General features: G+C 51.0%; 10 protein-coding genes across 10 annotated transcripts; 6 read left to right on the forward strand and 4 right to left on the reverse strand.

Annotated features, from left to right (window-relative positions):
* Window positions 1–725: 725 nt before the first annotated feature.
* On the forward strand, window positions 726–1,539 carry N7511_004113 (uncharacterized protein; the record flags this gene model as incomplete). The annotated part of the gene is made up of 4 exons (XM_057126538.1): window positions 726–869; window positions 932–975; window positions 1,162–1,363; window positions 1,467–1,539. 4 exons carry the CDS (start codon window positions 726–728, stop codon window positions 1,515–1,517), a joined length of 441 nt encoding a protein of 146 aa, XP_056985428.1. The 3' UTR covers window positions 1,518–1,539.
* A 452-nt stretch (window positions 1,540–1,991) lies between these two features.
* Window positions 1,992–5,079, reverse strand: pmt1 (protein mannosyltransferase 1; the record flags this gene model as incomplete). The annotated part of the gene is made up of 5 exons (XM_057126539.1): window positions 1,992–2,504; window positions 2,592–4,055; window positions 4,110–4,393; window positions 4,453–4,742; window positions 4,793–5,079. The coding sequence occupies 5 exons, from the start codon at window positions 5,077–5,079 to the stop codon at window positions 1,992–1,994; spliced, it is 2,838 nt and encodes a 945-aa protein (XP_056985429.1).
* Window positions 5,080–5,765: 686 nt separating this feature from the next.
* On the forward strand, window positions 5,766–7,426 carry N7511_004115 (SURP domain-containing protein; the record flags this gene model as incomplete). Its single annotated transcript, XM_057126540.1, has 3 exons — window positions 5,766–5,850; window positions 5,903–5,956; window positions 6,015–7,426. 3 exons carry the CDS (start codon window positions 5,766–5,768, stop codon window positions 7,424–7,426), a joined length of 1,551 nt encoding a protein of 516 aa, XP_056985430.1.
* Window positions 7,427–8,290: 864 nt separating this feature from the next.
* Window positions 8,291–10,347, reverse strand: N7511_004116 (guanine nucleotide exchange factor SEC2; the record flags this gene model as incomplete). The annotated part of the gene is made up of 2 exons (XM_057126541.1): window positions 8,291–9,736; window positions 9,787–10,347. The coding sequence occupies 2 exons, from the start codon at window positions 10,345–10,347 to the stop codon at window positions 8,291–8,293; spliced, it is 2,007 nt and encodes a 668-aa protein (XP_056985431.1).
* Window positions 10,348–11,598: 1,251 nt separating this feature from the next.
* Window positions 11,599–12,238, forward strand: N7511_004117 (DNA-binding protein; the record flags this gene model as incomplete). The annotated part of the gene is made up of 4 exons (XM_057126542.1): window positions 11,599–11,622; window positions 11,684–11,778; window positions 11,835–11,845; window positions 11,952–12,238. 4 exons carry the CDS (start codon window positions 11,599–11,601, stop codon window positions 12,236–12,238), a joined length of 417 nt encoding a protein of 138 aa, XP_056985432.1.
* Window positions 12,239–12,495: 257 nt separating this feature from the next.
* coq4 (ubiquinone biosynthesis protein COQ4) lies at window positions 12,496–13,402 on the reverse strand (the record flags this gene model as incomplete). Its single annotated transcript, XM_057126543.1, has 2 exons — window positions 12,496–13,142; window positions 13,201–13,402. The coding sequence occupies 2 exons, from the start codon at window positions 13,400–13,402 to the stop codon at window positions 12,496–12,498; spliced, it is 849 nt and encodes a 282-aa protein (XP_056985433.1).
* Window positions 13,403–13,754: 352 nt separating this feature from the next.
* Window positions 13,755–15,307, forward strand: N7511_004119 (uncharacterized protein; the record flags this gene model as incomplete). Its single annotated transcript, XM_057126544.1, has 5 exons — window positions 13,755–13,895; window positions 13,961–14,557; window positions 14,617–14,734; window positions 14,788–14,902; window positions 14,986–15,307. 5 exons carry the CDS (start codon window positions 13,755–13,757, stop codon window positions 15,305–15,307), a joined length of 1,293 nt encoding a protein of 430 aa, XP_056985434.1.
* Window positions 15,308–15,417: 110 nt separating this feature from the next.
* On the reverse strand, window positions 15,418–16,743 carry N7511_004120 (ketopantoate reductase family protein; the record flags this gene model as incomplete). The annotated part of the gene is made up of 1 exon (XM_057126545.1): window positions 15,418–16,743. One exon carries the CDS (start codon window positions 16,741–16,743, stop codon window positions 15,418–15,420), a length of 1,326 nt encoding a protein of 441 aa, XP_056985435.1.
* Window positions 16,744–17,046: 303 nt separating this feature from the next.
* Window positions 17,047–17,814, forward strand: N7511_004121 (Sas10/Utp3/C1D family protein; the record flags this gene model as incomplete). The annotated part of the gene is made up of 3 exons (XM_057126546.1): window positions 17,047–17,227; window positions 17,280–17,446; window positions 17,503–17,814. The coding sequence occupies 3 exons, from the start codon at window positions 17,047–17,049 to the stop codon at window positions 17,812–17,814; spliced, it is 660 nt and encodes a 219-aa protein (XP_056985436.1).
* A 457-nt stretch (window positions 17,815–18,271) lies between these two features.
* N7511_004122 (coiled-coil-helix-coiled-coil-helix domain-containing protein) lies at window positions 18,272–18,932 on the forward strand (the record flags this gene model as incomplete). Its single annotated transcript, XM_057126547.1, has 3 exons — window positions 18,272–18,483; window positions 18,582–18,834; window positions 18,900–18,932. The coding sequence occupies 3 exons, from the start codon at window positions 18,272–18,274 to the stop codon at window positions 18,930–18,932; spliced, it is 498 nt and encodes a 165-aa protein (XP_056985437.1).
* Window positions 18,933–19,051: the final 119 nt, after the last annotated feature.

Consider the following 19,051-nt stretch of genomic DNA (forward strand, 5'->3'; position numbering starts at 1 on the left):
TAGATAGCAAACCTCCAGATCAAGGGATTCGAATGTTGTTGTCTCAATGTTCCTGCCCTCGTGTGAGCACAGCTATGCATTAGCTAGCACTACGAGATACACCTTAATTGAAGCTATACTTGGTATGACTCTACAACTTGGGCAACATATAAGTAAGGCGGTGGCCAGCGTCGCAGCAATTACTACTTGATATCGGCATGTTATAAGTTAATCAAAATTGAAGAGACTTCGACGTCAACTTTCTGATCAGCAATCAACGGCATAGTTATGCGCTTCGAAAGCGATTGGCAAGCAGCACAAAAGCGCCCCAACAGAATAATTTTGGCCTTCAGTCTAATATCCATGATGGGTTCCGCGGTGTCCTTTATCATAATGATTTCACCCGAGGCGTTGGTCGCATTTGGAAAGATACACCGTGATATCGGATAAATCCAGGAGCTCAATTGTGACATGTAATGAGTATTTTGATCGGGAGTCGGCAAATGGAATATACATGGCATATACCTTAAATCAATTTGCATCTTTATAGCCACAATTAAGCTCCAACAAACGTCGCAAATTGCCGTGAAGTGAATCGGAACATGCGATGCAAATTCTGTGAGTGTTGATTGGCCAGCTTACATAAGGTCCGTTTGTGGCCGGCAACATCATTCGATTCTCTCCCACTCCCGTTACCAGTTCACCCACAAATTACCAACCCAACGCACGCTCGACTCGCTGCAAATATGTCCACAATCGCTGCTTTGGCTGGTCGCCGGGCTTTCACCCGCCAGGCCCTCTTCCGCGCTCCCCCGCGCCGCTTCAACTCCTCCAAGGTCGAGGAGTCGGCCGGTCTCGACAAGGCCGGCAAGCGTGACCCCGAGCTCTACGTACGGATACCTCAAGTCACTAAACCTCCACAGAGCTATCGGACTAACTGCTATGTCTTCAGGTCCTGCTCGGTGTCATGTCCGGTGCTTTGATGATTGCCGGCTGGTGAGCATCCCTCCCCAATATTCCCCTACATCTCCCGACATCCAAATATCTCGCCCCATTTGCGCCATTGTGATGTACCAATGCTCTCAATTGAGCACCCCGACCGACTCACATCCTCTAATGGCGCATTTTGAAAGCATTGTGCAAGCTTGAGCATAGGCTAATTCGTGATTTCGCGATCCTTAGGTACTTCGGCCGCAAGCCCACCTCCGTCAACTCTGAGAGCAACGTTCGCATTGGCGAGAGTGCTATGCCCTGGCAGAGCGCCTCCGAGGATGGCAAGGTCTACAAGTACCAGTACCACCCCCACGGTGACAAGAGCCTGCCCCTCCGCGCTGCCCCCAGCGCCATGAACACTGTCATTGTTCCCAATGTCACCCTGCCCGAGGTAAGTTTCATTGGTCCCTCAAACCGATATGTCATGCCCGACAGCTCTATATAGAGCACCGAAGCTGGCTTTGGGGATTAGATGGAATGCTGACACGCTTTAGGACCTCCACGAGCGGTTCAACAAGTACGGCAAGGAGGAGTGGGACTACTAAACGGTTATTCAATAGCCGTCAGAAGTACCTTAAGAAGTTGAATGAAGCGAACCGCCGTATCCTGCGGCCGGCTGCTGTATACTAAGACTGCTAAGACTGCGGAGAGAAGGGGTTGCCGCGTAGGTTATCCCATTTGGATTGCAAGGGTTTTTGTGCATAGTATTCGTGTTCAGATAAGAGTCAATTGGGAATCGATCTCTTTTTTGCGCTATTATTTTATCCACCAACCGAGAAGTATATGTTGTTCTGCTACGAACATACCTAAGCCCACCGCTCATGGACAAGCCTTGAAAAGGATAGAACTGACCCATGACACTACCGCACTTCTATAAGATTGAAATTTTTCGTGGATATCAGTGTTGATTATGAAAACACTAGCGAAGGAGCTAACAACGAAGAAATAACAACTACTCTATGGAGTCTCATTATACATGGGCCAAAAAACCCTCCTCTCATACACTATATTCCACAAATTCACTGCTTAGTAGCCTCGTTGCCTTCACTAGCAGGCTTAGCCTCCAGGGAGGTAGACTGCTCGACAGAACTTTCATTGCCCTCAACCACAGAGGCCGGGCTTTCAGGAGCCACGGAGTCCTCGGGGCCGCTAGCGGTCTCAGGGTTCTGTCCCTCCACATCCGGGTGCGGGGGCGCGAGCTGGCCGTCAACAATGGGGACCTCGTGGGCATTCTCCATACGAGGACCAGGCTCATAGCGAGTCTCGAACTTCACTTTACCTTCGGCGCGGAGAGAAGCGACCAGATCCTCGGGAAGAACTTTGCCGTTTTGGTCGCGGTATTCAACTCGAGCCACGGAGCCTTGGATCTTGTGCGAGGTGACGGCTGCTTCTCCGGAGCTCTCGGCAGGCTCACCAGCGGGGACAGCGGGCTCTTGGGCCTCAACTGGGGGCTGGGCGGGAGGAGCTTGAGCTGCGGTTGTTGGGATGGCCTGGGGAGGGTTGGGCACATATTGAGTGATGTATTGACTCAACTATTTTGTGGGGAAAATTCCATGTCAGTTCATGGTTACGTTGATTCAGTAACCTCGGCGGGGAGGTTGCCATTCCGGAACACTTACGTCGGTGTGGAAGGTGTTGCAGTCGAAATCCCAGGATCCGAGGAGCTTCACCTGGTTGCATGCGTCACGAGTCCAGGGGTTTCCATATACCAAGGGAGCGTAGATGGTGAAAACCAGGATACTGAGACCAAGGAATGCTGTCATCAAAGCCTTTCCGATCACGGGCTTGGAAGCAAGTCCCAGGCTCTGAATACGGTTGGTAAGGAAGTCGAACTCTTGGCAGAGAACCATGATGGCGAAGTACAGGGCAGGGAGGTAGTGGTGGAGGAAGAGCTGGCGAGCCATGAGGTAGAATGGGAAGTAGTGGAAGAACCATCCAAGGACACTAGTACCAATCTCATAGTCAAAGCGCTTGAAGGCGACGTGTTGGTAGTCACCACAGCTGCGCTGCCAGCGGATAACGGAAATGGCCTTGAAAACGAAGTAGATACCAATTGCCAGGGTGGTAGACCACCAGATCAGCGGGTTTCCAAGCAGGTAGATTTGGCGGTTGTCCTTGCCCCAGAAGTTGATACCGCGGAGGAGAGTGGGCCAAGAGGGAGGACGAGAGTCCCAGGCGTGCGACTCAACCAAGCCAGCGTTGGTAGTCCACATAACCTTCTGCAGCTCCCAGAACTTGCCTAGGAATCCAGGGTTACGGTAGTTGACTCTCTCGGCGTCTGGCGCAATGGCGGGGTGCTGATTGTCCTCAATATACCAGACACTGTTAGGAAGGGTACCACCTCGGGCACAGGTCACTTCCTGCTGCTCCCAACCCCAATCCGGAAGCTTGACCTTGTGAGAGAACAGAACACACCCGGTCATAACATGCACCAGCTTGAACTTGGTCTGAATGGTTCGCAGACGCTTCTTCGATTCCGGAGTCTCAGACATGGACGGAACAATCTCAATCTTGAACAGATCATTGGCATCGCCAGGGAAACCCTCGTATCCATAAGCAGACACCTCGTACTGCCAGTCGGCCTCAGTTACAGGAGGGCGCTCATCGTGAGAGTGAATCCTGCGGTGGGTGATTGAATGGTAAAGCTTGACGACGGCTCCATCCTCGATGAATCCAGGAGCAGTCAAGTTATCCCAGGCAAAGGGACCCTCAACCTCTCCATAGGGACCCAGAGGCTGAGTCTGGTTCTCCAAAAGGAACAGGTTGTTCTCGTCCTTGTGGGGGTAAAGAGTGATTTGCTGCTGCTTGCTACCAGTGGGGTACATGTGAGGGTGAGAGTGCAGATATCCACCCTGGGTGTTCAGGTGACGAATGCTGACCCGGGAACCGAAGGAGACATCCGCAGGAACGTCCTGCATAGACTTGGAGTTCAAGGTTGCCTGGAACTCAGAAGACATGAAACCGTCACCTTCTCCAGGGTTGACCAGACACATGAAGTGAACAGCAAACATGGCAAGGTAGAATCCAAGCGGGATGACAATGAGACAGAAGACTCGGGAGAAGAAGTGCTTGAACCACAAGCGCTGCATCGAGAGTTAGCTCTGAACACTAAGTAATTTCGGATCACAATTTCATACCGGTGTAACAGTCTTGGAATCACCCAGCAGCACCCACAACTGGAGAGCTGTAAGGGATCCAACCCACGCCATAGTGAAAAGACCAACCCACTTGACGCTAAGAGTAGCACCGAGAGAGAGACCGGTAGACACCAGCCAGAACCACCACGATACACCAAAGGCATGAGAGGGTCCTAGCTCCTGCTGGTTGGTAAAGCAGCTGAATGACAGTGCAGTCAAAGCAGTAAAGAAGATCAAGGGAGAGTCGAGAAGAATAAGACGAGATTGAGTAACCAAAGCGTTGTCTGCAAAGTTATTAGTTATGATTCAAATATGCACCAGGAGATCCATAGATCGAGCATACCAAAGATTACAACACCGGCACCCATCACGGCGGTGGAGGTCCGACATCCAGTGACCTTGAGAGTGAAGAACATCAAAGGCACGGTCAGAATACCGAGAATAGCAGGGAGCAAGCGCATTGCCACATATGGAACACCGGGCTCCAGATAATCCTTGCCAATGTCCTTGAAATCGAAGTTTCCGTCAAAACCGGCTAGCCAGCCAGCCAGAGTAATCAGCAGTTTAGCGAGAGGAGGATGGACGTCCATGAAGAATTTCCCTTTGATATACTTGGACGCAAAGCCACCGAAGCTGTTCAAGAACACTGGATTAGCACCCCACTTTCTTTCTAACTGACATACAGGTTTGGCGGGGGGACATACTGGACTTCATCGAAAACCACGCTGGTAGGTTGGTAGATTCTGAACAGACGAACAGCTGCGGCAATCATAGTGACCAGCACAACTAGCTTGTAGTCCGAGCCGGGAAGCTTGAAGATATCGTTGTTCTTCACGCCATCCGAGGCATAGCTCTTGGGTGCCGGAGCCGCCATAGGCTTGCGGTTCTTCGGCTTCGGCGAGCGACTGGGCGAGCGGCCAGAGCGGCTCTGAGGCCGCACTGCCAATGTGTCTTTCGATTTCTGCCCCATGGTGTTTTCAATTGTCCGATGCGGATGCGAGACGACGTCAGCGGTTCAGGAGATCGGCACAAGGGGTCGGATTTTCGAAAGAAGAAAAAAATGAGATAGGTCGTAAGTGAAGTGTGATATGATCACTAAAGAGAGGCTTGTAGATAATGGATAACAGGATGTTGTCGAGTGCAACTTTTTTGGCCTCGAGCCCCAAACAAGCTCACCACCGATTAATGATCGTGTAACGATGAGAAAAAAGGCCCCATGACAGGGAAGAAATAAAGGAAAAGAAAAGAGGCCGAGGAGGGAGAGTAAGAAGGAAATAGGAAACAGTCAAGAGGCGAGAACAGCGATGGACGAAAGCGTTCAGTTCCGCCTTAAGGCCAGATCGACGGCGGCTGTGGACGAGCCCCTTAACTTTTCAGCCCCCCGGGTACGGTTACGTGTGTTTTACATGTGAAATTCATGCTGAAATGGCATATTGTGACTACAATCTAGCAATTACTGGACTCGAAAATTATCTCTGAGACTGTGAAATCCAAGTAAACAGAGCCCATTCCGGAGGCGGAGTAGACAAAGGAGAGAAACATGGCCGCGTACGGGTACTGCCCCGCCTCACCGCCACAGGTGACTGGCGTAGTCAGCAACGTCTATCAATCTGGAACCCTGGAAAAGACCATATCTTCAGATCCTCACCACCCGCCATGGAGCCGAATGGAAATACCCCTATGATGGAGGAGACCAGCAAGCCTCCAGAGGGCTTGGTGCTACCCCCCAAGGATATTCGAGGTAGGTTGGAGGAAAGCTCTGCCAGGACCAGGTGGCTAACATTGCGATTTAGCAATTGTCGAGAAGACCGCAGGCTATACCGCTCGCAATGGCGCTGTCTTCGAAGGTATGTTTTTCCCCATGATGCAGCAGGTCGCGCGACAGGAGCTGATTTCTGAGTCTAGACCGTGTTCGGGAGAAGGAAAAGGCAAACACCAAATTCTCCTTCCTGCACGCCGGTGATGCCTACGCGCCCTACTACCAATGGCGCCTGGCGGAGATTATGGAAGGCCGTGGAACAGCAGTGTCAGCAGGTCGGACTGGAGAGACTGGAGCTGCCGCCGAACCCGAAAAGCCCAAGGGGCCACCTGAACCAGCCGCTTTCCACTTCTCGGCGCGCATGCCCAACATCAGTGCACAGGATCTGGAGGTGGTCAAGCATACCGCCTTATTTGTTGCAAAGCGCGGAAAATCCTTCATGACCGCGCTGTCTCAGCGTGAGGCCCGAAACTTCCAGTTCGACTTCCTACGACCCCAACACAGTCTCTACCAATTCTTCACGCGATTGGTTGACCAGTACACTATCTTGCTCCGCGCGGAGGGAATCGATGAAGCCACCTCATCTGCGAAGAGACTGGCCGAGCTGGAACAGAATGCGCATAACAAATTCCGCATTATGGAGCGCGCCAAGCAGCGCGCCGAGTGGGTGAAGTTCCAAAAGCAACAGAAGCAAGAGAAGGAAGACCTCAAAGAACAGGAGCAGATTGAGTACGCCCAGATTGACTGGCACGACTTCGTGGTGGTCGAGACTGTCGAGTTCACCGAGGCCGACGACAACGCCGGACTTCCACCACCCACCTCCCTCAACGACCTCCAATCCGCCTCCCTCGAGCAAAAAGCAGCCCTCTCTCTCAACACACGACGAATCGAGGAAGCAATGCCCACAGACCTCGACAACCCAACATACTACAACGCCTACCCAGCCCAGCCCGAACCAGTCATCGCCCCCCAACCCTCCACATCGCCCTACCCAGGCAGTCCCTTCCCACCACCAAACCAGTACACAACCCCAGAAGAGGACCAGCGCATTCGCGAGCGCATGCAAGAACGAGACCGAGCCGCAGCCGCCCAAGCAGCCGCCACAGCAATCCCCGGCCAGCAACCAATGCGCATCCGCTCCGACTACGTGCCGCGCGCCCAAGCCCGCCGCCAACAAGCCGGTGCCATGGCCATCTGCCCATACTGTAACCAGAAGGTCCCCTCAGCCGAACTGGACGACCATATCCGTATTGAGCTCCTCGATCCACGCTGGAAGGAACAGCGCGCCAAGGCCGACTCCCGCAGCTCAACAACCAACCTCTCCACCGTCGACGTCGTCAACAACCTTAAGCGTCTGGCCAGTCAACGCAGCGACGTCTTCGATCCCTCGCCCGCCGACCCGGAGGAGGAAGCTCGCCGTAAGCGCATGGCCATGGACGGCTCGACTGGTCAGCAGGGTCCGACTGTTGGGCCGGCTGGTACGTCTAACCCCAATAATCCTCAGAATATGAATATCGAGGATCAGTTGCGGCACATCCATCAACTTGCCAAGAAATGATATCCCCACGTTCTAGACTTGGATGAGTTGTTTCGCAGGATTTTGTGATATCGAGTGAGGGTCTAAGGGGTTTCTTTTATTTTGCAACTTCACGTAACTGTTACTACAACTCGGAGTTTGGGAGGGATGATTTGGACGATGTGCTATTCTTTCTTTGTACCATAGCCCCCTTTGACTCTGCATAAATCTACGAAACATCCAGTCTATTCCGTGCTTTGGTGCATATATAAAAGTTACTCTGGGTAAAACCATGTATGCATTCGATCTGACTCAATTCATCTATCATTGACCAAAAAGCTCCACCGCCAATAGTAGCCAGACATGCCATCATTGCGGCAAGTCGAAATTGAAAATAGACCATAAGGAAAAGAGAACAAAATTAGGACAAGACGAAACACAACGATTGGTGCTATAACACCTGGGACCCATTGCCCGGAAAGACAGACGAAAACCAAAAGTGAAAAGGGAAAGAAAAGGCAAACAAAACACATTATGTATACATAATTCAAAAGAAAGGGGGTAATAGTAATACACGGTGATATGCCCGGAGCAGAAATGCAAAAAGAAAGAAAGACACCGAAGAAAATAAGATCACGAGGAAAGAAATCACCATCATCACCAAGTCGACGAAACAGCTGAGCTAGCGCCGATAATTAAGGAAAAAGGTATAAGCAGCAGCGAGAAACCCCAAACAGGTAGATCTGTATCAATGGCACAAGAAGAATTGAGTGACTTGGGAAATGCAATGCCAAAACAGAACAGAAAAGACAAGAAGACGTTAGGTGGGTGAATCATAAAATGCTAGGGAGGCGTGCAGTCATCTCACTTGTGGTTAGTGCTCATATAGAATCAATCAGACGAGAGTCAAGAGGAAACGGCATTTGGATGGGGAGCTTCTGCTTCTGCTTCTGCTTCTGCTTCTGCTTCTGCCTCTGTATCCTTGTTCTGAGCAGGGGCGGAGGTGGGAGCCTCGGAAACATGTTCCTTGACGTCGATGGTCACATCCGCGATGGCTTCTTCGTAAACGCTTACGTCGGAGTCAGCAGAGATCCGCTTCAAGTCCCTTTCGCTCATGGCCAAATCGTCGCCGTCATAGATGGAGCTTTGCGGTCGAGGGGCATCGGATTGGACTGTATGGTTTTCGTGATCGGGACTGTTGAGCGAAACCTCAGTTGCTCGTGACTGAAGAAAGGTGACGTCCACGGGCTCCATGTATTGCTCATCATCGTCCTCGTTGGTGCCATTGTCGAAATTCGTAGGTTCGGCTTCGATTCCAACTTCATCTTGCCGTTTGAACAAAGGAATGATACCTGCTCCAATGCGAGACCAGAACATCCTCTCCCGTAGGCGGATGGTTTCGTCCCAGATTTCTTTTTCTTCGTCGGTATCGCCAGCGCGAAGGTGTCCGTCTAGAATAAGACGCAGGTAACCAGTAAATTCACAGCAAGAGCGTACTCGCTCCAAGCAGAGAAGGCAGAGTGAATATCTCTGAGCGTTCTCGCTGTCAGATGTGCGGAAACGGTGGGTTCTTTCATTGTCTGTGCCGGTTCTGCGTTCACCGCAGACGGAGCAAGGGAACTCAAACTTCTTGGAAGCCGAAGGCATTGGCTCCACGACAAGACTTCCCTCGCAGATGCCGCTGAGAACGGTGCGTCGGGTTAACCAAGAGATTCCTGGGGCCAAGTCTAGCCGCAGGGTAGGCTCAATGTCTTCCAGAAGGACTCGTTTATAGAAGCGTGTCTCCTTTAAAGGAATGTGGGAACCGGTAGTGGAAGACATACTCCCATTAGGTGAATGGGCGAATCCTTTGGTTGGAGAAGAAGTCGTAGATGAAGCACCCCCACTTGCGAAGCTTGCCAAGCCCATCCCCATAACGTTCAGCCCACCATATGAGCCACTAGCCGCACGGCTGGGGGGTTTGGAGCTCCGAGAGAGGACCAAAAGATCACGGAAATCCTCATAGGCCTGCAGATCGGTCCGGCATACCATGCGGAGCATATCCGGAAAGTTGCAAGAAGGACCCGGGGTAAATTCTTCAATGTTGTAGATCGATGACGGAACCGGTTCGAGCTCAGACTCTTGCTTTGCAGAGCCCTGCGCTCGCGTGGGCCCAGCAGGGGACGGTGGAGCGGTGGTAGTTCGAGTATCGAGGTCGTCCTTGGAGATGTGCATCCCTTGCATCACGGACTTGAGCTCAGCGAGTTGGTCTTGGTGTGACGCTAGGAGCAACTCTGTGTCTTTGATCTGTGAACGCAACTGTTCGTTCTTCTTCTCCACCGCTTCGCGCTCAATCTTAGCCGCAGCTACCATCTAAAAAGAATGTCAGTATGAATATACACAGTAGGCAAAGTACAACAAACCCTATTGGCTTCTTCGAAGAGAGCCGCAGTCAGGGTTTCCAACTCCTGCTCAATGGTTTTCTTGCCCTTTTCAACAGCAGCACGCTGGGTCTGCTCCTCCGCGAGTTCATTTCGTAACTGTAGGATTACGCGATCGGATTCGGCCTTCTTTGTGTAAACTTGGGTGTCGATGTCACGGCGATATTTATCGTTTTGAAATTCGAGAGCTTGGATCTTGCCCTGTGCAAGCTCTAACTCTTGCCGCGTAGCAACCAAGCTGTCGTCCAAGTTTGTTTGGTTGTTGATAGCTTGGATCAGTTTCACGGACAATGCTGCAACCTCGTTGCTCAGGTCGGGGTGGTGAGACGATGACGTTGAATGTGAAACCTCCGCCCCGACCGCCAATCGCGGATCCCGCAAGGTGCTGAAACTGGCATCGTCGAACCGAGATGATCGTTTTGACCCGGTAGAGGCAGCGTCAGAGAGGTTCGTGGTAGACTTGGCTTTGGTAACGGTTCTGTCGGGGGATAAGGAGCGGTGCTCGGAAGAGACCGACCTCTTATGGGCGTGTCGTGGGATCATATTGGATGTGGAAAAAAACTATGGTGAGAAGTTTGAAAGGCAATTAAACTGCCCCCCACTGAGCGTCAACAATTGATTCCTATACCGAATGACATCTGAATCTCGAGGACTTACTCGGCCATGGTGAGTGACGTAGACGGCGTTCAAGGAATGTGAAGCAGGTGAGAAATGTCCCCGCTGATCACTTAATTAATATCACACTCAGAAACGCTGTTGTAGATAGATCGCTGTCGAAGCCATTCACACCCCGGAGCGTATGGTTGAGACTCAGGCCGCGCGTGCGTTTGGCGAGTCGTGTCGGTGCTGGATCGGGATCTTAAGTCCGGATCGGGAGGAGTAGAGACGGAAAGGTCAATAGGTCGACAGAAAGGATAGCGTCGGGGTAAGGGAAAAGGATTGAACGACCACACGCAGGTCCGATGGGTATTATCACCCCGATGATGGCACTGGAAGAGTTGGAAGGGTTGCAGCGCGTACGTCCTGGGGCACGATGAGGCAAGGCTTAGTCACCCCTGAACTATTGAAAGGATCGGCTGCGCTACTCCAAGCGCAATATCGTGAAGACTTTAATATGAATCCCACCAGAAAGAGGGGGAAATAGGCAGAGTAATAAACCAGAATCCCCCCAAAACGGAGAAATGCTCCATTTCCGCCACCGGGGACCGAGACCTCCGGTGATAGAGATACCTGAGAGCAGGGATGGTTTCGAGCTAAACTCAATGTTATCACCCGAGATCTCTCGCATTTACGACTCGGCTATTTTCGATCAAATGACCGTGATTTGCCCCTCGCAGTCCTCGGGAGGCGCAGCATTAGACGTGGATATAGGGGATATGAGGCGACTCCACGTTTACTCCAGTCTGTTTCATCCCTGGGCAACAATTACTGACCTGAATTGCCTGGAATTTGCAATTGATTATCGACTAGCCGTATATTATGTAGATAACTTATATGATGTGATATGATATCTATGAGACCAATGGATAAGGAGTTCGATCCTAAGGCACACACGTAATTTACACTCGATGCCAATGAAAGGGTACTCGAGAGACCATTGTGACTCTAGTTGTTCCATGCTTCTATTGCAGAGAGCTATTCCATAGAGCTATTTCAGTGCGCTGTCTATAATTCAAGTCATTCACCTCGTTATACTTACATGTTCCACGTGCATTCCCCGCGGGGCGGCCTCAGGCGGAAGTGGGGTTCCATCAAATCTTCAATCTCGACCTTCGCATCACTTGACTCAACAACATGGCGGACGCTGAGCTAGAAGAGGTACTGCATATCTCAAAGAGTCCCCAAGCACCGCGATCAATCATGCTAATCAATGAACCAGATCCGACGAGCTCGCCTTGCGCAGCTTCAACAGCAACAGGGAGCACGTGGTGGCCCCGCTGGTCAAGATGGTGGCGATCAGGCACAGCAGAGACAGTGAGTATTTGATGGAGCGCACAATGGAACATACACATACTAATTGTCGCAACCAGACAAGCCGAGGGTAGGTCGCACGACCTCGAGTCCTAGTCCATGCGAAACCGCAGTGGATAGGCCCCCCGACATCGTGATTGTTTTTCTATATAGCTGACGCAATCTTTCTATTCCAGCCGAACGCCGTGCCTCAATCATGACCCAGATCCTTGACCCCGCCGCCGCCGATCGCCTAGGCCGCATTCGCCTAGTCAAGGAATCGCGCGCAGTAGACATCGAGAACCGTCTCCTTATGCTCGCTCAGTCGGGTCAGCTACGACAAAAAGTGACAGAGGAGCAGCTCAAGGAGCTCTTGGGTGCTGTTGCAGAGAACCAGCGCAAAGAGGAGGAAGAGCAGAAGATTGTCATTTCTCGTCGCAAGGGCGGCTGGGACGATGATGATGATGACCTGCTGGACCTTTAAGGGTCAAGCAAAAGTGCTGTGATCTACAAACCGTTGAACTTATTGCATTGGATACCTTTTTTCTGCGTAACCGTCCTCGTGGGCCACTTGGGAAATCCCCCTTGGGCGTTATGGTCCCATATTTAACACTACTTTGCAGCTGCATTGAATTGAAGGCGCCCTGCCTCGCATTTGCGCATTGATAATAATTTTTACATCCTTTTAATCATACATACCTCTCTGTCGAGGACTACCTCTCCAACAAAGCAAGAAGCACCTCACCCGGAAGCTTGCAACTTCTCCTTCTCCCTCTTCTGCTGCTGCCGAATCATTTTCCGAATATCCCTCAAATCTGGCGGCCGCTCGATATTAAGTTCAGCCCTGAGCTCATCGACGTCCTTCTCAAGCACCTCCTCCCAATAAACATTAATCAGCTCATTACTCCTCAACCCACTCCGAATAGCCCACGGCAAGTGTAACGAAAGGAACCTCTCCTTCTCCGCCGGCTTCATACGCACAAAGGCAAAAAGACTCAGTCCCGTCATGGGCAGCAGCGTATTCAAGAACTCTAGCGCCTTGAGTGCCAGCTCGCCCTCGACGAAAATCGGCAGGCCAGTCACGGCGTGGTAGAAGTCGTGGCACTCGCGGTATCGCTGCATGACATAGGCACATTCTTCATTGTCGATGTACTGTACGTTATCACGCGTGTCGGGGGATACACCTTCGCGGTCGAGCCATGTAGCGTAGGTGCGGCCGACGGAGTTCTTGGGGAGTGTGCGGAGATGGGACATTTTGAGGGATTCGGAGGTTATACGTGGCCGGTCACGGAGAATGCGTCGGCCTGTTGGGTTTGAGAGCATGGCATCGCGGAGTCGGTATATGAAGTATGGTGTTGCGGTTGCTTCGCCTAGGGCTGCGATGAGATCTATTTGTCTCGTTAGACTCTGAACTGAAGCTGGTTTCGGCTATATTGATTCAAGTACCCGCTCTTCTGGGGTTAATTAATGATCCCAAGGCTGAGCCTACGGCCAGAGCTCCGCGCTCAATCCTGGTCAGTGGGACATGGCCAGGGTAGTTCGGTGGTGGGCGGTTTAAAACGGAGAAGGGTCGTAGAGTATGGGATAGAGTCGGCTTGGTAGTCAATAACCGAAGCTCGTTTGCTCCACGCCTCCCGAGGACCGACATTATGAGGATCGGAGTATGTGAAGTATGGGATTGATTCTCGGAAGCTGAATTGGAGATCGTACGATTATCAGATCAGGAACGAACTGCGTGGGTGGGCGTTGATGGCTACCGTAGTCGATAGCATTATCGATAAACAATCTCCACATCTACGATTTCCCTCTTCGGTTCGTATTGTATTGCACATTTAAGATCAGCCTGTTTTGAAGTTCCTTGGAATCAGAGAGATTCATTCCTGGCAGGTATCTCATATTAAACCCCAGGTTCAGATCTGAAACCTTATATCAGCCTCTCGGCACAAGCTAATCACATGCAGTAGCCCAGATTCTCCGAGAAGCACTCTCATTCTTTCAATATGAAGCCAGAATGGTGGCCAGGTGAAGAGCACGCGGCTTTCACCGAGTGGGCCTTCTCAAATGGGGTTGAAACAAACAATGTCACCCCAGCTCGGTTCCCAGGCCGAGGATTGGGAATGATGGCTACTCAAAAAATCAATGTATGAGTCCAAAGCGATGTCACTTTGGATGTACGTGGACCCATGCTCACAATCGGCCAATTTAGAAAGGAGACGCAGTCCTCCGAGTTCCAACAAAGCTCATGATCATCGCGGACGGCATTCCTGCCGCATTCACCGAGCAATTCCCAGAGGACATGGCCGTTCAAGCTCTTCTGGCAGCGTATCTCACCCACGGAGATGCAGAAGGTCTGTCAAAACATGAGACTTGGCGCAATTCATGGCCTAGTCGACAGGATTTCGCAGACAGCATGCCGATCCTATGGCCAACTGTATTAGGAGGACCGCAATGGCCCCCAAGTAGCGACAAGAACAAAAATTCTATCGACTTGGACAACCCCGGGTTCTGTCCCCCCTCAATCTCAGGTCGTTGGAATAGCTTAAAGCCCGGACCGAAGACACGGAAGTATGAGCTGGATCACCAGAATATCCTTCCAAAACAGGTTGAAATCTTGAGCAAGGCCTGGTTTGATGTTATTTCCGTTTATCCAGAGACTGAATGGGAAAAATTCTCTTATCACTGGCTTATTGTGAACACGAGAAGCTTTTATTGGATTGGACTGGGACAGGAGACTCCCGAGGATCCAAATGATGCCATGGGAATGGTGCCCTTTGCTGATTACTTTAATCATGCTGATGTTGCTGTAGGTGTCTCTTTTGGGACTGTGTACGTATGTTTTTTGGACTGACATTTTTTACATAGCGAGACGTGAAATTCGATGAAAATGAATATGTCTTCTGCGCCACGAAAGACTATGAGGAGGGTGACGAGGTGTACATGAATTACGGCAGTCACCCGAATGATACCTTACTGGCAGAATGTGAGAATCCGAGGGAATCGATGACCTCTACAGCATACTAACACTATTTCCAGATGGGTTCTTACTCGATGTGAACGAGGCGGACTCAGTTTATCTCGACGATATCGTCTTCCGAGACATTCATACACCTGAGCAACAGGAAGATTTATGGTTAAACCAGTATTATGGGTAAGTTGATTTGATTCGAGATGATATATTACAAGAAATGCCTATGCGACATATACACTAGTTCACCATTAACACAATGCCAGCAATTATCAAGTCACACAGCACGGACCGTGCTACCGCACTGAGGTAGCTGCGTGCCTCAGTTATATGAAGGAGGAGGACTGGCGGAACCATGTACTCGAAGGCGTGACCCAGGGCCTGGATGAAGAAAGGTCTGAGGCCACGCTCAAGAGGTGGATTTTGGCATATGCCACTGAGGCACAGGCCACCATCATTGCACTGCAAACGGCGATCGAGAATGATCCCGCGGTGCAGGCACATCGCCAAAAAGCGGAGACGTTGTTGAGACGGTGGGAGCAGATAAAAACTCTCTGCGAGACTGCTGCCAAAACCGTCTCAACATAGAGCTCGTTTGTGGGGGACATAGATCACTGTTCAATCTTCTGATACGACCTCGTGTGGGGATATGATGATAGGAAGATTCAATTGAATGATTTGAACAGTAGCGCAGATCTTTAAGGTTCCTCGCCATCGAACATGATGGTCTCGTGACTGAAAGGCACCTCGGCGCGGTCTCTCTGTGCGAGGGCAGTTGCTTTGCCAGTGATGAGATGCTTCATCATGTAGTTGAGTGCGCATTTGATACCCAATTCTTCACCACGACGCACAATATAGCCATTGAAGTATTCGATCTCAGTTGTCCTGCAGTTGTTGATGTCCTGCAACATAGAGCTTTCATTCCGAGCAGTCATACGAGCGATACTCACAACAAAGCGACGCAAGCGTTCTGCAGAGAAGCGATCTTCGATACCTGGGACACCTTGCAGTTCAGGAAGAGCACAGATCACAGCCGAGATCTCGAATAGCAACAATCGCATGACGCGGGTGTAGCTGAACGAGTAAAGGAGCTCGCCGTTGTTACACTCGCCTAGTGCAGTAATAGGGTTAATGCAGCAATTGACTGCCAACTTCTCAAGTTGGTACTGAATCAGTCCTGCCGGTGTTTCAGCGGTAGCAACCAAAGCCGGGGTTAATGTCAAGAGCTGCATCAGATATTTCGTCGTTGGCGCCCACGATTTTTCGGCATCAGCTCCTGTGAGATGAGCAACGCGGTGTCCCACGGGACTGAGAATTGTAGTACCAACTCCCATATGGGCAATGCTGAACTGTTGTTTCCGGGTCAAGCCATGGCTGAAGACGCCCTGAATGTAATTGGGTCTTGTCTCAGGATTCGGGAAGACCTTTTGGTTGAGGATATCGATGACACCCATACCATTGTGAATAAAACAAACAGTCGATTCGGGCGTCAAACGGTGAGCTATGTCTTGCATAGCAAGCACTGTGTGGTGAGCCTTGGTGCATACAATCAGGTTTTCGATGGGACCAGCTTCTTCCGGTTCGAAAAACGGCGACACTTTGCCGCCTGGCCCACGGTCATGCTTCGAAGGTGCTGGATACCAAGCTCCATTTTCGTCTACTACTTCAACGTCGAATCCCTTCTGTATATTGTCCATGCCATGAATGCTCACGGCAATGCTTTCCTTGTGGGAACGGTAGGCACTGTAGAGTAATTTGTTATGCATACATAAGGTGATGGGCGGTGGGGAGTTGCGGGCAGCTAGGGAGTGGGCGATGAATGACCCGACGTTTCCAATTCCGAGGATGTGTACTCGTCCGGATAACGGAGGTCCGTTTGATTCCCGATTTGCTTCTTCCGCGTCTTGTGCCCATGTTGAGGCGAATCGTACTATTGATCCTCCGTAGACTTGGGGTCGATATCCAAGATTTGTATCCAGAGTGGAAGCTCGCCACAGCGAGCGGCATCGAAGGATGTGTTGCATCTGAAATGGGTTGGGGGAAATATCCCCGAGGATGTATTGGAGCTCAAGTATTCGAGAGTGGAGGAGAGATGGTTCGGTAGGTATAATTGATGAGCCCCGAGGCTATGAGGAAGGCGCAAGTAGATCCGGTGAGGAGTCTATCAAATGTTTGTTTAACAAAATAATTTAGTCTCCGCGTCCATTCGGAGATCTCAGATGCGCAGTGGTCCCGAAATTCTCACCGCCGATCCTACCGCCCGAGTTGATCCCGACCTATTTTTTCTGGCATCAAGTAATTTCTCATCAACATCACATCCTATCACCATGGAGCCCGCAAACCTGTTACCGCTGCTTGAGCAGCTAGATGATCATGTAGATGATCTGGAAGAAATTCTGCAACCGCTTCTGGCCAGTTCCCTGGCTAAAAGTTCAAACAAACTACCCGTCATGGACAAGGCAAAACTTCACGTGCTGGTCACTTACACACTTGAGTCCTTAATATTCTGTATGTCGAATAGAATATTGTTGGGAATTTCCGAGACTAATCATTCGAATAGCTTATCTAAGGCTCCATGGAGTTGACGCCAAGCAACACCCTGTGTTCCGCGAACTCACTCGCGTCAGGCAATACTTCGCAAAGATTAAGGACATTGAGACCCCACCTGAACAGCGCTCTATGACACTCGACAAGGAAGCTGCTGGCAGGTTCATTAAGCACGGCCTGGTGAGTACCTATAAATATGGCCCGGAAGACCATGGCATCGCTAACAGGATCTATAGTCTGGAAATGACAAGTTTGACTTGGAACGGGCAGAGAAGCAAGCAAAGGAGAGAGCCCAGGCCGAATTTAAGGCTGCTCAGCTTGCCCGGAAGAGCGCCGCCGCCGCCGCGCAATCCAATGGTCAAGCCGATAATGATGAGACCAAGGACAAGTCCGATGACGCAGCATCAAATCTCCAGCAGAAGGCTCACAAGGGAAAGAAGAACAGCAAGGGCAAGTCGGAACGGAAGGGTAGCAAAACAGACCGATCTGAAGAGAAAAAGGAACGCAGACAGAAGAAGGAGGAGGCCCGGAAAGCTCGAAAGGCTTAATGAGTGTTTTCAGACCACCATGAATGGTCAATGTACTATGAGACTCGCATGTCTCCATGATTCTAGATACCCTTCCGCAATGGAAACCGCATTATGCTCTAACGATTTTGATGTAATGTCTTTTGGCGTAATAGTACTACTCATACTCTGCCTCTACTACGTCCCACTTGTTCGAAAATGATATGACGCACAGAGAAGTGAACATCACCTCGAAAACACCGCGGGATCTCCGTTATACTCCGGTAGTCGCAGCGATATCCCCTATATCCGATCCCACGTGATGCTTCACGATCATTACCTAAGCAAATCAACCAATCAGCATCCACAGAATTTGCATCGGAGTTTGCCTCACTCGCCGAACTTACTCATCTTCTAGCTTGTTCTTTCTCCACCAAACTTATATCTATAACAAATTCACCTCTCTACCATTCCCATCAATTCACACACATCTATCAAAATGCCTCGTCAACGCCGCGGTGCCGCCCCTACCCCTGCGCGTAGCGCTCCCACTCGCCCTACCGCCGCTCCTGCTCGCGCGGCCGCTCCCACCCAGCAGCAGTCGCAGCCTCACTCGACCGCTGCTCACCCTCCTCAGGCCCAGCAGGCTCCTCCCATGCAGCAGCAGAGCGCCGGCCCCGGTCTCTTTGCCAACATGGCCTCCACCGCTGCGTAAGTGCCATACCCGGCCCTCGGATCCCCACCCGAGAAAAACCGGGGTCAGGCTCAACGCTTCGGCAAATTGCTAACATGCATTCTTCTTAATATAGTGGTGTTGCTGTCGGTTCCTCTATCGGCCACGCCATCGGTGGCATGTTCGGTGGCGGCTCCAGCGCCCCCGCTGAGGCCCAGCAGGCTGCTCCCGCTCAGTCCCAGGCCATGGACAGCGGTCTCTACCAGAGCAACGCCAACCAGTCTTCATTCGAGAACCCCGCTTGTGAGGTTGATGTCCGCAACTTCCGCAACTGCATGGATGAGAACAACGGTAACATCGGTATCTGTGGTTGGTACCTTGACCAATTGGTATGTGTACCCTTAACCTCGGCTTTTTGGTTCTTATGTTGTTTCGCATGCTAACTCGCCTACAGAAAGCTTGCCAGGCTGCCGCCAAGCCTTACTAAGGGTTGAGATATCTCTTGACTCTCGGCGTGCTTGATTGGAAAGACAGATACAGTTCTCTCTAGTAATAAGTGATGGGAATACTCGAACTTGATCGTTCGTAGACAACCTATCTTTTGCA

The sequence above is a fragment of the Penicillium nucicola genome (assembly GCF_028828085.1).
Source record: "Penicillium nucicola strain IBT 29836 chromosome Unknown utg000003l, whole genome shotgun sequence".
Lineage (NCBI taxonomy): Eukaryota > Fungi > Ascomycota > Eurotiomycetes > Eurotiales > Aspergillaceae > Penicillium > Penicillium nucicola.